Here is a 16564-nt window from a genome sequence, read left to right as displayed (position 1 = left end):
CTGGAGTATCGCCTCTGTCCGCGGCATCCAGTACACATATGGTAACTGTAAAAAAAAATGCTGAACGGCCTCCATGGTTGCCATGCTATGGCGTCTGCCAGGGCAATCCAGGGAAAAAGGGCGCGGAAGGATTGTCTGCCGTTGCTTTCATGGAGGAAGGAATGAGTGACGACATTCACCCAGAACCACCCGCGACAATGATTTTTGCCCCATCAGCCACTGGGCTCTCAACCCAGAATTCTAAGGGGCGGGGGAGACTGCGGGAACTATGGGATAGCTATGGAATAGCTACCCATAATGCAATGCTCCAGAAATTGATGCTAGCCTTGGACCACGGACACACATCGCCGAATTAATGTGCTTAGTGTGGCCGCGTGCACTTGACTTTATACAAGCTGTTTTATAAAACTGGTTTATGTAAAATCAGAATAATCCCGTAGTGTAGACGTACCCTTACTTCTGCACTGCTGCTGGCGGTGGTTCTGCCTTCAGAGCTGGGGTCCCAGCCAGCAGCAGCTGCTCTCTAGCTGCTCAGATCTGAAGGCAGTGCCACCGCCAGCAGCAGTGCAGAAGTAAGGGTAGCAGTACTGCAACGCCCCAGCAATAACGTTGCAACTTTTTAAAATCATCCTATTAGTCATTTTTACATGATGAACCTAAAGCCTGAAATGAAAACAACACCACTAATATTAAAAAGCTATTTTATAATTTTATTTTTTAATATTGTGTAGGCACGTTAATTGCAGTCAAAGCACTTTGACTGTTAAGTGTTGTTAAGTACAGATAATGATAACTCTTCTTCCTCAACAACTGACTTGCAGCTGCTGTGGTGGTGCAACAGGATGATACCAGATCAGTATATCAGGTTGATCATAACTCTAATGGTCAAATCTAAAGGTGACAAAATTGAGTGCAGCAAGTTATATCACTGTTTCAGTAAGTATGCTGCTGCACTGCCTACAAGATAAAAAAAATTGTATTGTGTATTCCTGGGATGTGAAAGCCAGAAATAAAAGTTGATCAGCTCTTCCACTCACTGGAGACGTACAACAACACTCAATTTGGCATAAAATGAAAAATGTATCCATTAATATCTTATCTTATATTGCAAGGGAAGATGGTTAAGGCACTTGACTTAGATGCAGGAGATCTCTGACACAGACTACTTGTGTAACCTTGGGCACGTAATTTAGTCTATGTCTACACAGCAAAAACAAACAAACAAACAAACAAAAAAAAACCTGTGGCACCAAGTCTCAGACTCTGGATCAAAAGACTTGGTCTCATGCTAAGGGGCAGAAAATAGCACTGTAGACATTCAGGATTGGGCAGGAACTTGGCCTCTAAAATCCGGGTGCTGGAAGGAGAGTGGGGAAGGGTCTTGGAGCTCTGGCTTCAGTCTAATCATGTATGTCTACACTACTACTTTCAGCACTGCAGCATGAGCCCCACAAGGCTGAGTCAATTGACCTGGGCTCTGAGACTCGCTGCCGCAGGTGTATTTTTGCTGTGTAGACATATGCCAAGTGACTTGCCACAAGTAGTCTATGGCAGAGAACAGTTGTTTTTTTTGCTGTGTAGACATATACATAATCTCTCTGCGCTTCATTTGCCCATTTTAAAAATACTTTATTTCCCCTACCATTTGTCTATCTTCTCTATTTAGACTGTCAACTCATTGAGGCAAAGATTGTCTCTTATTATGTGTACATACAGTACCTATTACAATAGGGCCCTGATCTTGGTTGGGACTCTAGGTGCTATTAGAATGCAATTAAATAAGACATTGTTTATACCTTGTCAGAATGATGATAGAGCAGGGACAGACTGGATTGATCCATCATATTATAAAGATTGATACATTATAGTGTGGAATAATAGCCTTGGACTATTTTTATCCTGTTCCTTATTAATAAAATAAGAAGTATTTATATGTTTTTAGCTACTTCAGGAGATTAATGATAGAAAAGAACCAGCATTTTTTAAAAAGTTGACATAATTTGATAAAATGGCTGCAACGTATACATTTCCAAAGCAATGCACAGAAAAAAGATTAGCAAGTATTATTTTCTGTTAATACTCTGAACATTTATCCCTAAATATAATTTATGATTTAATTCACCCAACTATCACTCAACAGTCTATGGATTTCTTAATCACTACCGTGTCAGCACACTGATTTATCATGTTTTGAACTATCAAAAGAGAGAAAAGTATTAAACTTTTGTAGTTAGTCTCTTTTTTAACATACACCTCTACCCTGATATAACGCGACCCGATATAACACAAATTCGGATATAATGCAGTAAAGCAGCGCTCCAGGGAGGTGGGGCTGCGCGCTCCGGAGGATCAAAGCACGTTCAATATAATGTGGTTTCACCTATAACGCGGTAAGATTTTTTGGCTCCCAAGGACAGCGTTATATCAGGGTAGAGGTGTATGTTCATTTAATTTGAATAGTTTTATGCTCTATTTTTAAAAGAAAATCATATGTTTCAGTTACCTTTCTTTTTGGTGAGTGATTTTGGAGGTGGTTTCTTGGCATCTTTGGCATCCTTTCCACCACCTTTGCCTCCTGCTGCCTGAGAAGGTTTTTGACGTTCTTGTTCTTTCTTTTCTAGCTGCTGGCGTTCTTTTTCTTCCTCTGCTTCTTTTGATTGTATTTCAGCAGTTACCTTAATATTCATATTTTAATTTAACTATTCTGTATCTATAACATACAATTAACATTTTGAACAAGCTATCCTTTATTTTCTACTAGTGGTTGCTGCTGGATGTATAATATAAATTAGATATTTCGATACTTGATTTCATATTTGATCAGTATATGATTATTAAATATGGAAACAGTTGTTAAAGCAAAAAAGCAAAATGGGAAAAGACGGCAGCTTTAAATATTTCTTAGAACAAATTTTTTAAGTATTAAAGGGAAGCATGGGAAATAGTCCAACTGGTAACCAAGCAGGGCTAGACTTCAGCGAAGGCTGAGAAGCTGAAGAACTGAAGGGTATGTCTTCATTAGCAATGATAAAGCGCTATGCAGCAGCGCTTTAATGTGGTTGTGTAGTCGCGGCACCATCGCATGGGTCTGGTATTTGGACTGGAAAGATTTAGATCTAACCCACTATTTAGCCAATCTGTGAATCTTAATAAAGCATTTCTTACCATATTTGATATTGCTGTTACTGCTGCTTGCCACGTATCAGTGATAAGTTTCTCATCTGCGCCAAAGTTAAATATTATACTTTCAGAGGAATTCTCCTCCTTATTGCTCTTTAGTTGAATTGCTTTGCTTTTCTGCTTGATGACATTTATTTCAGGAGAAGGGGGTCTACGAGGAACCATGGGAATCCTTGAAAAGAAAATAAGAAATAACTCACTATCCCTATGGTGTGCTATATGTTTACGTGGTGCAATTAAGTTACGGTATATTAAGAGAACCAGAATCCCATTTTCAAAGTCTGTGATAGCAATGGAAAAAGGAGGAACCCTCCCACGGATCACAAGAGGTAAAATCTGTGGATGACACAAAATCATATTGGTTAGTCCAGAGTAGAGAGGTCTATAAGGAACTCAAGATTGACCTAAACAAAAACAGGGGACTAGACAACAAGTAATACACACTGGATGGACTGATATTAACTACTCCTATATATACTGATGGGGTCTTGATGGACTGTAACCATTCAGGTATCAATATAGGTATTGTTATGCACAGCATTATGCCACTGTTCTACACAAGTGATGGCATACTCTCACCTTGAATATTGTGTTTAATTCCTCACATCCAGCAAGGCTGCTTTAACTTATGTTCAGTTTACCCCAACCTCAGAGGCCATGCTTGTGAAATTTTATCACTGATCCAGAACTAAATGTTTAATATAATTAGTTGCAGGATTTGTTGGGGAACTGCCATAATTTGGGGAAAAGAAGGAACCTTTTATATGCCAGCTTTTGTTGTTTTGTTACTGAAGAGAATATAGATGGGGCAGCCAAAAGTGTGTAATAAATTAAATACATTACAATACTCAGCATCTATCATATGGCTGTGATCACCATGGTCTACCTATTTAACAGTTACACATGCACAAACACACTTATATGCTAAATTAATTATGTTACTTTTTTTTACAATGCAGTTTTTACCTTCTTGACTTGCTTTGATCCACAGATTGCTCGACCTTAACAATATCTAATAATGGGATTCTAACGAACTCTTGACAGGCCTCTGTTGGCATTTTGCCTTCCATTCCCCTGTAATAGTCATGTAGAAATCTCTTTGTATCTTGGAAACGGTCCACTTCAACCTTCATAAGGGAAGACAGATTTACATTCAAAACAGGATGGAACAAAGCATTTTCTGTTTTTTATACTCTAAAATATATATCAAAAGCAATGTCTACATCATGAGAATGCTTGATGGAGGCTAGAAAATAGGACCGGTTGATCATATGTTTAAGTATTTTATAACAAATACATACTACAGCATGTACTGGAAAAGTACACCTTCAAAATGTGTGTTCAAAACTTTAATTCAGATATTTCCAAGCTTTAATAACAATGTCAGCTATGAAATAGGAAAATATATTTAATTTGAATATAAAAATATATTGATATTTAATTCTGACAAATATATAAACAAAATTATATGAAAACAAATCTAGCACGTGCTTCTAAACTGTAATTAAACAGATTTGAATACATCCTTAATCCAAATTGTGAAAAACCTTTAATAATAATAATAAGCAAAAGAACTTTTTTTAAATGATCAAGAAAGAATTATAAGTGTGCAAGCAATATAAAGAAAAAACAAGAGGATTTTGCAAGGTTCAAGACATCTATTTATTTCAGAGTGAAGCCAAAAAGCATTAGCACCTGTCATGCTTTGATTTATTAAACCAGTAGTGTCGGAGTCTCTAACTGACAAAACGGCACTGCATATTCATGGGAAAATGCACAAAACCACATTCACGAAAAGAATAAAAATCTCATAGTGTAAAACAGCCAGTTGGCCATAAGTTAAAGATAAAAATTCTTCTGGCTGGTTACAGAAAACAAAGCGGATGGAAATCTGGTATAGACTTGTTAGGGATATCAGACCTTGCTAAAATGAGTATATACAATCTATACTGATACAATAATATAGCTACGTGAAGAACATATTACAGAATCCCATAGTAAAACCTACACCAGAGGATCTCAGCAATCAGGAACTCTCTGCCTGTTTTGTTGCTATTCTTATTCCCTTCTCTGACAAAGCTGTTGAATGTAAAGGTATAGAGATCACAATTTCAGACTTGCTAGTTTTAGTATGAATAATGTTGCCCATCGTTGTCAATGAAGGTTATAGTAAGTAAAATTATTATTAATCATGTTAATTATGGCAATGTCAAAGGGCCAAACAAGAATGCGGCCCCCCCTTGTGCTTGGCACTGTACATACACAGAGTGGCAGATGATCCATGCCCTGAAGAGAGTAAGTGTTGGGGAAGGGGTATAACCCACAAGCAGAGTGAACAATGTGATGGTAGCAAATATCATGTCAGTTCCACAGGGGCGGGGACGGGCTTGGGGTGGGTTTACTTAGGAGGTAACAGTTTGAGGGGAAAAGTCAGAAGCAGCTCAGTGACTTCAGACACAAAATCTCATTAACTTTCAATGACACTTAGTGATTGACTACACATGAACTTAGTTAATGGGAAAGTGGGTGCACCCTGCACTAGCTTACTCTGTGCTTAAAAGGATAGATCAAAGTGCACTAACAAACTATTAGATGAGTCTTATTCAGATACAAAAATTTGGATCTGCATCTGCAACAATTAAATTATATCCAATCCGCAATCCACACTCCATCTTTTATATGAATCTGCATCCACACCTGCACCTGCACCCTCTAGATTAGCAGTTCTCAACCAGGCCTACATGGCCCCAAGAGGGCCACAAGCTGGTTTTAGGGGGGTCCATGGGCCCTGCCAGGTGGAAGCCCCGAGCACTGGCATCTCGTGCAGGGCTGAAGCTCAGAGTCTGAGCTGAAGTCCTGTAGCATCATTTCTAGTGACATCTACTTGCCTTGGATCGTGTAAGAGCTGAGCTGTGCTCCCTATGCTAACAGAGAGGTGTCATTTTTATAATGATCACTGGGGAAGATGTGCAAATGGAGCTCCTGTGCATACATTGTGATGGTCCTTTCACTGTTGAGGGATTGTTTCCTGAAGGTAGGTACGGAAAGAAGCATATTTAGACTGTGCCCGGTGGGTGAATAGATGGTTCTGAGCCACCCTAAAAGGCAGCACATTTGAAGTCTGGTCATGTTCCGTAACGAAGGTGGTGGCTGCCATGTGCCCCAGTAGTTGAATGCAGTTCCTGATAGTGGTTTGGGAGCTAAGCTGAATTCTGTTTGCTATGTCGGAAAGAGCCACAAATCTGTGCTGAGGAAGATAGGCTCTTTTTATCACTGTCCCCATCAAGATGTGCCCTGTGAACTCTAGGTTCTGTACTCGGGTTAAGATGGATTTTTGTATGTACAGTTGTTGACCCAATTTGAGAAAGAGTCCTATGGCCTTGGAAGTTGCCCGAGACATCAGTTCCTGTTCAGCAACCAGCCGTCCAGGAAAGAGAATACTAAAACACCTTTCCTGTGGAGTTGCGTTGCTGTCACCAACATGATCCTTGGGGCAGATGATAGGCTAAAGAGGAGCATTCAGTATTGAAAGTTATCCTGGCCAACAATAAAATGCAGGGGAGTGGCATGATGAAGGCACTGTTGTTTATTGGACATCCTCACCACAAGGTGAGAACCTGAGGCAAAGGACACTGCCCAATGTATTCCGGAGTGGGTGTTTTGCTCATGATCATATGCTTCTGAATCATGCTTGTTGCATTTCCCCAAATTAATGCCAGGTTACTTCCCTCTGTTTACTAAGTTTCTTTACTACACACAGACTCGGTGATTGCAAGAGGGGAAGTATTGCCTCTTAGAGGTTCCCAGGGGTGGTGTGGAATTTCCCTGGTTACTGGGTGGGGAGCTCAAGCCAGTGCTCAGTTGTATTGTAAAAAGGACCCTTAGATATTGAACCTGGCCCTTGTGGCTGCTGACTGCACCTGGCAGATGGTTACATGAGTAAGAGAGAACAACAGAGTTGAGGGAATCTCAACAGGACAACTGCTAGAGCTCTGTCTCAGGCAAAGGCAGTTCAGTAGGAATTGAGAGTGGTTCACCCATGCAGTGCTACATAACAACAGCATGCGCATGAGACTGACTTAACACCCATGGGCAGGCCATATGAACACTGCTATGAGAAATCACTGTTCAAAGATGCAGGTGGCTCTAGTGCACCTAGAGTGGAGCACTCGTAGTAGAGACAAGACTCGAAAAAGAACCGGATAAACAAGTAATTGAAGATGGCAGATGAAGGGTTGATGTTTGGCATAGTAAGAGACTAGCCCGACTAAATAGGGAAAGGCAAAATTATTCAGGAGGTTGAAGCATGGACAAGATTGATTTGATGCTATAGAGAACGGAGGCCCATGAAAAAAGGATGAAAGCATAAATGTACATCATTTGTCAGTGCAGCTATGAAAAGTGATATTTAGAGCATATACTCTTAAATATGATACTGTAAAAGAGCTCCAAAAATATATATAATCAATGTCAAGCACTTAAAAGTTAGGGAATGACAGAATTAAGCTTGTTTGTGCAACTTTACTTCAGTCCCGTTTTGTATAGGCATGATGATAGTTTTTAATTACATGATAATATGATATTTTATCCATAGAAATCCTGCTTCATTCAGTACACAGGATGGATGGTGCTCTATTAAGATCAAGTATCAGAGGGGTAGCCGTGTTAGTCTGGATCTGTAAAAGCAGCAAAGAATCCTGTGGCACCTTATAGACTAACAGATGTTTTGGAGCATGAGCTTTTGTGGGTGAATACCCACTTCATCAGATGCATGTAGTGGAAATTTCCAGGGGCAGGTATATATATGCAAGCAAGCTAGAGATAATGAGGTTAGTTCAATCAGGGAGGATGAGGCCTCGTTCTAGCAGTTGAGGTATGAAAACCAAGGGAGGAGAAACTGATTCTGTAGTTGGCAAGCCATTCACAGTATTTGTTTAATCCTGAGCTGATGGTGTCAAATTTGCAGATGAACTGAAGCTCAGTAGCTTCTCTTTGAAGTCTGGTCCTGAAGTTTTTTGCTGCAGGCATGCATGGCCACCTTAGGTCTGCCAAGTGTGGCCAGGGAGGTTAAGTGTTTCTCCTACAGGTTTTTAGTATTCCATTCCTAATATCTGTATTTGTGTCCATTTATCCTTTTCCGTAGAGAGCTGTCCAGTTGGCTGATGTATATAGCAGAGGGGATTTGCTGGCATATGATTGGTGTTTATTACAATTGGTGGGACGTGCAGGTGAATGAACCGCGTGTGATGGTGTTTGGCTGATCTGTTAGGTTCCTGTGATGGTGTCGCTGGGTGTAGATATGTGGCAAGAGTTGGCATCAGGTTGTTGATGGTTGTTCCTGAGCTAGATTGTACCTATGGTGCGTGTGTTGCAGTTACTGGTGAGAATATGTTTAGGTTGTCAGGTTGTCTTGGTGGCAAGGACTGGCCTGCACACCAAGCCTGTGAAAGGTGGGTCATTGTCCAGGATGGGTTGTAGATTCCCTGATTGATTGCGTTGGAGGGGTTTTAGCTGGGGCATAGTGATGGCCAGTGGAGTCCTGTTGGTTTCTTTCTTGGTGTTTGTCCTTGCAATAGGGAGGTTTCTGGGTACACGTCTGGCTCTGTTGTCTTGTCTTTACTTCCTGCGGCGGGTATTTAGTTTTGAGATATGCTTGGTGGAGATTTTGTAGGTGTTGGTCTCTATCTGAAGGGGTCTAGAGCCAGATGGCAGTTGTACTCCCATTGCTTGGTAGACATATGGATCCGTAGTGATGTTGCCGGGATGGAAGCTGGAAGGCTATGAAGGTTAGGCATAGGGTTGGTAGGTTTTTGGTATGGTGGTGTTAATGTGACCATCACTTTATTTGCACCGTGGTGTCGAGGAAGATGGACTCCGTGTAGATTGGTCCAGGCTTTAGGCTGATGGTAGGGTGGAAACTGTTAAATCGTGTGTGGAATTTTTCCAGAGTCTCCTTTCCCATGGGGTCCGATGAGAGATGTCATCAAAATGGACCAGGCCCATTGCCAATATCGTCAATCTATCCAACTACCACACTCAGCGCCAGATAGAAAGTCGTACCTATCTGGGACTCTCTTTCTGCCGCCACCCCCACACCAAATGATCAGTCTCCGCGGCGATCTGGAAGCCTACTTCTCACCGCCCGACTCAAAGAAATACTTCTCGGACAACACTGAACAGCGCACTGATACATCAGGTATCCCTCCCACCAACATACAAGAAGAAGACTCACATGGACTCCTCTGAGGTCGAATGACAGTCTGGACCTATACATTGAATGCTTCCGCCGATGTGCACAGGCAGTAATGTGGAACAACATCGCTAGCCTCATAACCTAAGTCATAGCAGAAGCTAATGCCATCCACAGCCTCAAGAGCACCCTACATTATCATCAAGACTGATTAAAGGAGGTGCTATTGTCATCAATGAAACAGGTCTTGACTACCAAAAGGAGGCCGCCAGACAGAGAGAGAATAACTCCCTTCGTGCAGTAATTGACGTTCTTCGAGATGAGTGTCGCCCTAGTAGGTGCTCCAACTCTAGGTTGTCCGGGCGCTCTGCACCTTTGATCAGGAGAATTTCTGCAGCAGTACTCATTACCGGCCACGCATTGCTCAGAGTCTCTGGCCCCCACTCTGAGTATACCTCTAGTGAACATTGGCGTGGCCGGTTCCCTCAAGTCCTTTTTCTACAACGGAGGTACCCCCTAACTCTGAAGTAGAGGAGAGGAGTGGTGTAAGTGGAGCACCCACAGGGAACTCATCTCGAAGAACGTCAGGTTTCTGCACAAGGTGAGTAACCTCCCTCTTCGAGAGAGATGTCCCTTGTGGGTGCTCCACTCTAGATGACTTCGAAGCAGTTATCTCAAAGTATGTAGAGGACTTCGATCTGGCGGAATGCGTAGATTAATACTGCCTGCTAATCGAGTCGTCAGAGAGAAGGGGCCCTGAGTAAGGGCATAAGTGTTTGACAAATGTGTGCTCGGAGGACCAGAGTGGCTGCTCTACAAATGTCAGTCAATGGTACTTTAGGTAAGAAGCTACAAGAGGGTAGATATACACATCAATGGAATGGTGTTCTGATCAATAGCTGTTTTTTATCTGATAGCAGAGTCGTATGGAATTGGGAGATCCAGTTATGAAGGTTCGTCTGGTAGAGATAGAGCATGCTTGGAGCACTCTGTGATGGAGACAAAGAGTCTAGGGAGATTTCTGAAGGGGTTTAGGTTCTGTCCAAATAGAAGGATACGGTCCTGCGCACATCAAGTGTGTGCATTGTGCTTCGAAGAAGTTTGCATGTTTGGTTTCAGGAAAAAAGTTGGTTAAATGTTATGGTTCATTGATGTGAAAGAAGCGTGAACTTTGAGGAATTCTGGGTGATAGGCAAATAGAGTAACTTTGTCCTTGAAAGGGCGTAATGAGTGGAATCTGCCATAAGGGCTGCTATCTGCCTGGCCCATTTGGCAGAGGTTAATCGCCACCAAAAAGGCTTGTTTCATCAAGAGGATGCAAGAGGGAAGCAGGTGGCTAAGGTCAAATTGTTGAGGTAGAAACAGGACAATACTAAGAGTGAAGATCCCAGACCACATGGACTGGGTAGGGTGCTTAATGTCTGAATATAGGTTGGAGTCCCTAGGTAACGCTTGGTGATGGGATAGCGAAGTACCGACGGTATGTCAAACTGTAACCATGAAGGTTGTGATGCGCTAAGTGGACTCTGATGGAGCTGAAGGAAAAGCTGGATTTGCTTAATGTCCCATAGATCAGTCGCAATCCGGACGAGGTGCCAAGGTAGGAGCACAGTGTTTAGTTGAAACACCTTTTTTGAATCGTTTCACTTCGGAGATAGGTGGTACGGGTGATGTGTTTGGCTGTGTAGGACAGTACCCTCTGAACTTGGTCAGAACAGTCTAAGTTCTCGTTGGAGACCCATGAGTTACCAGGCTCTTGAGATAGAAGCATGAGAGATGGGGTGAACAGCCGGCCCGTGTTGCATGTGATAAAGGTTCGGGATTGAGAGGCAGGGAGATCGTGGATTGAATTGGACTTCTGGTGAGAAAGGAGCCGCGTTGTTCGGCCATGAAGGGCGATACAAGACCCGCACCCTGGCAAGATCTGTCGTGATCTTTGTGCAGGACCTGTTGAGCAATGTATTGGGGGAATGCATAAGCTAAGTCCCGGTGCCATGGATCATGACATGCATCTCCGAGGGAGTGTTTGCCAGTCCCCCTGGAGCAAAATCGAGGCATTTCGTGTTTTCCGGTTGCATAAGAGATCTATGGTTGGGAGACCCAAGTGCCGAATATGTTTGTAGATGATTTCCCCGTCTATCTCCCATTCGGCTCCGAAGGGAAACGTCTGCTTAACTCATCAGCCCAGTGGTTGTTCATCCCACCTCTGGGAGATAAGCGCTGCTATGCGGTATGTTGGTCGCAAGCACCAATTCCAGAGATTTATTGGCCTCTGAGTAAAGAGAGTGGGAACGATCCCCTTCTTGTCTGTTACAAGAACAGGGCAATGTTTCTGTCATTATAGCGTACATTTGTGATTCTTGATTAGTGAGAAAAGCAGCAGCAGGCATATCATATAGCTCGAAGTTCTTAGAACATTTTGTGGCAGGAGAGGTCTCAGAATGAGACCATAGCCTGTGATGTTTGTGGAGATGTGTGCCCCAGCCCATAGGATGCATCGGTCGCCGTTATGAGAGTTGGGGAGTCTGTGAGAGGGACTGCCGAGCAGAGGTTGTAGAGGACTGTTCCACCATATGAGAGAGTCTTTGACTTGGTAAGGGTATGCCAGTGTTTGTTAGGAGTGCAACGGTTTGGTTTGTAAACCGTGCAGCAAGCTTGGAAGCACCTCAGTAGATGACCGTGCGTTCGGAGCCAGAAAGGTGCACGAGGCCATGTGCCCTACGTAGTTGGAGGCAGTCTCGGTGGTGACCCCGGGGCGTGCGAAGTCTCGTACCAGCAGTTTATGGTATTGAATCGGTCGGGTGGGCAGAGATGCCAGTCCAGTTGTGGAGTCGAGGCTCGCTCTATAACTCCAGGTGCTGTGTAGGACTTAATGCGGATTTGTTTTGTTGTTGCAGCCAGGGACTGGAAGCAAATTTGACGGTGAGTTGTGTGAAGCGGAGGGCTCTCGACGGGAGGCCTGCAGGAGGCAATGCCGAGGTAAGGGAAATTATGACTCCTTTTTCCCTGAGTAGGCAGTGACTACCACTAGGAGCTGAGAAAACTCGAGGGGCAGTGAAAGGCGAAGGGTAGAACTCTGATGGAAATGCGTTTGAAGCGAGGGTAAAACGAAGAAAACGTCTATGGGCCGGGTGATAGTGACGGAAAGTAGGCTCTTGTAGTCGAGGGCTGAATTATGGTGGGAGAGTTAACCATCTTGAGCTTTGCCATTTTTGACAAATTTGTTGAGCCCCTGAGTCGGAGGATCGGTCACCGATTCATACCCCAGATTTTCTTATTCTGTAAGAAATAATTGTGGCTGGCAGTAGAACCCCTTCCCTTATTGATGGCAATTTCGGAGGCACCAGTTCAGAGCCCCCATGGTGAGGAAGGTTGTACTTCTTGCTGGAAGGTGTAGCGTCGGAAGTCCTGCAGCAGGGACGGGGAGGATGGGGTGGGTGGAATAAGGAGAGTGAAGGGGAATAGAATACCCAGTTGTGATGACCTCTAGAACACTGTAGTGGTAAATTCTGCATTGGTGCAAATGGCTGGTAGGCAGTGTCCAAAGATAGTTTGTAGCAGTGCATACGCTTGAAGTTGGGGATGATGTTTACGAGACCCGACCAAAGTTCAAATGCTCTATTAAGATGGAGGAAGTTGGGCTCATCCCGGAAGAACGGGGCGACTGCCGCTGTATCTGGATCTCTGGTGTTGGTGTTGCTCGTGTTGATCCTGAGATCTTGGGAAATGCGTTGAGTATATAGAAGGGGAGCGCAAAGTGGTGGTAAGGTTGATATCTGTACGTCGCTTCTGGCTGTAGGGAGGGAGGGATGCCAAGGATCGAAGAGTGCCCTTGAGTCCTTGCATTGAGTGGAGCACCTCATTCGTGTGGAGCAAAGAAGTTTAAATCACCATCAGAAAGCCACGATCTCATATGGACTCACTGGAACCCGTTGCAAGGGCAAAGAGGGAGAGGAGGAGTCCATGAACCTCGACGCATGACCAACGGCCGACGCGCGTCCGATCTTGGCTGCGGTACGTATGGGCTGGAATCCAGAGCTGCTTGGAAGAGACCAGTGTGTATAGTGATTTGCCTCGAAACTAAAACGCTGTAAAACTGTTGTTTCTTCTGGTTCTGGAATGTTCATAAAGTCCATGAACTTGTTAGAGTATTCTATGTTTGTACGTCTTGCCAGAATTGGGCGGTATAATTGGCAATTCGAAAATTGTAAGGTTGAAGAGGCATACACTTCGGACCCAGCAGGGTCTAAGCATTTGCCTTCCTTTGTTGGCATGGGATATGGCAGAACACTGTTGTTGTTTCCTTTGGATTGGCTGCGTCCACTAACCAGTGAGTTGGAGCAGATGGTGAGAAAGAATGCAGGAGCTGTTAGAGGGAATGAAGTATGTAGGGTCCGCTTGTTTGCAGGTAGGCTGGCTTGTGGCTGGAGCCTGCAGATGGATTGCAGGTTCCAGAAGCTGCATTGATTGGTAATGCCAGTTGGATGAAGAAGAGGGTTAAAAGATGTCCCGTCGTAACTCATGGTGTTGGTCTGTACTTCCTCTATATTGGATTCTAAGCTCGCTGGCAACCTTTTAAAGAATCCTGGAATTTCAAAAAAATTCGTCTGGAGGACGGTAGAGGCGGAGGGAGTAAAGCTCTTCAGGCATTACTTAGTTAGTACTGGGTCAGGACAGATTAATTGATCCGAGGAATGGGAGGGATGAACATCAAGGAATGTGTCATATCATTTGGACGTTGCGTATCTCATCGGATTGGGAATAGCGGTGTGCTGCGAGGAAAGTGCCCTATGGGGCCAATACTGCCATGGGGTGGAAAAGGCATAGGTGGTGCCCATCCGGGGTACCCCAGGAGACAGGTCTCGAGGATAGTCTGAGACAAACTTTCCTGTGCTCCGGGGTGATCAGGACTCCGAGATGGAATTCTGATTGCATTGAATACATCACCCTGTAGTTCAGAACTCCTCCTCACTGGAGGACGGTTGTTTCGGACCCTGAATCATTCGTAAGGGAGAAGCAGTTTTTAGGAAGAGCGATTGCAGTGTAGGTGACACTAAGAGGGTCACTTGACTGGGTAAACAGCAGCACTGAGGCAGCTGAAGTGAAGCTGATTGATTGCTGTGAGGGAACCCAGGCTTTGCACCGGGTGCTTAGTCTTGGCTCCTTGCCAAGTAAGAGTATTAACGCCGGTGCTGGAGTCAGTGTGTGCTTTATATAGCAAGGCTGCAGTGCATCAGGGGTCTGAAATGTCGATCCCCCCGTTCCATCACCAAAAGTTTTTTGGGGGGGGGGGGGGGGGGGGGCCGAATAGTGCCATAATCGAAGGCAGGCAAAAGCCGTCACCTCGGCACCGGAGCTTCTCACTGCCAGCCGAAAGCACAGGCAGGTCTAACGCAGTGCCGGAGGAGCCCGCTCGTCGAAAGTGCTCAGGCGGGAGACACGCTAAGGAGACTAGTGGAGTGAACCGGAGAATGTGTCTAAAGGCTTTTGAAATTTTGACAGAAAGGGTGCCTCGTTTTGCTGCTTCTCCTGCTTTTTCGAAGTGGGAGAGCTGTGTCGGTGAGTGGAAGGTCATGAGTCTGTGCCAAGGAATCTGAGGCGGACCCCTAGGGATTTTGAAGTAGAATAAGTTAATTTTGCTCCCTGTTCTTCTGCTCTGGAAGCTTAGTTTAGTGCAGTGAGCACATTTTTGGGAATATGTGGTCTCCCTCAAACATTATTATGGCACTGTAAATGTCCAATCGGAGAGGGATAGCGTCCTTAACACGCGGAGCAAGCGCTTAAAGCCTGTGGACCAGGCAATATCTGAAGCGGACTTGAGAGAACAATTTTTTAATTTTTTTAAAAAACAGTAGAAAAGGTAGTAACACTAACTAACAACGAACTAACAAGAAACTGTCTAACACATAGTCTAGGTTAAGATGAGGAAAGAAATTCTTTAAGGGAGTCCTGCCTGAGCCTCCAAGCCGGGACAGTAGAGAAGGAAACTGAGGGAACCGCCGTGCAGCTCACTAGAGGTAATACTCAGTGTGGGGGCCGGCTCAGCATGCATGGGGTATAAAGTACTGCTGCACGAAATCTCTGATCAAAGGCGGCAGGGGTGCACTGACACCTAGAATGGAGCACCACAGGAACATCTCTCGAAGAAGAACTCTCCAAACAAATTCTACAGGCCACTGCCCTCAATCCCACTGAGAATACACTAAGAAACTGCACCATCTACTCAGGACACTCCCTACACTACACCGGAAACAAATCAACATACCTCAGAGCCCGAAGGGGTTATCTATTCTACTACCCAAGATCACAACCCGGAAATCCCTGGATGCCCATCATTCTCGGGCATTGGCAACTCTCACTGAAGGACTGTCTGGAGATGTGGACTCTCATCAGATCCTATGCCACCAGCACTCCAGCGTCTCCGTGAACCACTGGATTTCCTGAGGAAGACGACAACGCCATGTGGTGACCTCAAAAACACCTCCTAGCCACCATGGAGGAGAGTCTCTCTACACTAACTCCACACACAGATGGAATACAAAGCTGTCGGAAAGTATCCCTGATGATGCTACAGCACAACTGGCTGCTGAGCCTGTGCCTTTATCCTCCATGCACAACTATTTCAAATTTGATGACAATATATCTCCAATCAGTGGCACCGCCATGAGGCACCCGCATGGCCCACAATATGCCAAGATTTTTATGGCGACCTGGAACAATTCTTCCTAGCTCTCGTCCACTCATCCCCTTCTCTACCTACACTACCCTGGAGTTACATTCCACATCTGGACCCATGGGAAGGAGACTCTGGAAAAATTCCACCATGATTCAACAGCTCCACCCGACTATCAACCTCAGCCTAGACCATCTACAGGGAGGGTCGCACTTCTAGACACCACGGCGCAAATAAGTGATGGTCACATTAACACTATCCATGACCAAAAATCTACCGACCGCTATGCCTACCTTCATGCTCCAGCTTCACCCGGGCACATCAACAACGATCAGGCCTTAACACAAACACTGAGGTACAACCGCATCTGCTCTACCCCTCAGACAGAGACCAAACACCTACAAAAATCTCCTACCAAGCATTCTCAAAAACTACAATACGCACGAGGAAGTAAAGAAACAGATCAACAGGCCAGACGTGTACCGCCAACAGCTCCTATTTGCAAGACAATAATATCGATC

At 44.4% G+C, this 16564-nt stretch overlaps 1 protein-coding gene across 1 annotated transcript in view; it reads right to left on the bottom strand.

Moving 5' to 3' along the window:
• LOC116824569 (sperm flagellar protein 2-like) overlaps window positions 1–16564 on the bottom strand; it is a 96366-nt gene that overhangs the window by 34160 nt on the left and 45642 nt on the right. The window contains exons 16-18 of the mRNA XM_032779921.2: window positions 4147–4307; window positions 3166–3352; window positions 2504–2675 (exon numbers count right to left, since the gene is read on the bottom strand). Of these exons, the coding sequence (XP_032635812.1) occupies window positions 2504–2675; window positions 3166–3352; window positions 4147–4307 (520 nt within the window). The remainder of the gene's footprint in view (window positions 1–2503; window positions 2676–3165; window positions 3353–4146; window positions 4308–16564) is intronic.

The sequence above is a fragment of the Chelonoidis abingdonii genome, chromosome 6, assembly GCF_003597395.2.
Source record: "Chelonoidis abingdonii isolate Lonesome George chromosome 6, CheloAbing_2.0, whole genome shotgun sequence".
NCBI classification, from domain to species: Eukaryota; Metazoa; Chordata; order Testudines; family Testudinidae; genus Chelonoidis; species Chelonoidis abingdonii.
This window is presented reverse-complemented; position numbering and strand designations above follow the sequence as displayed.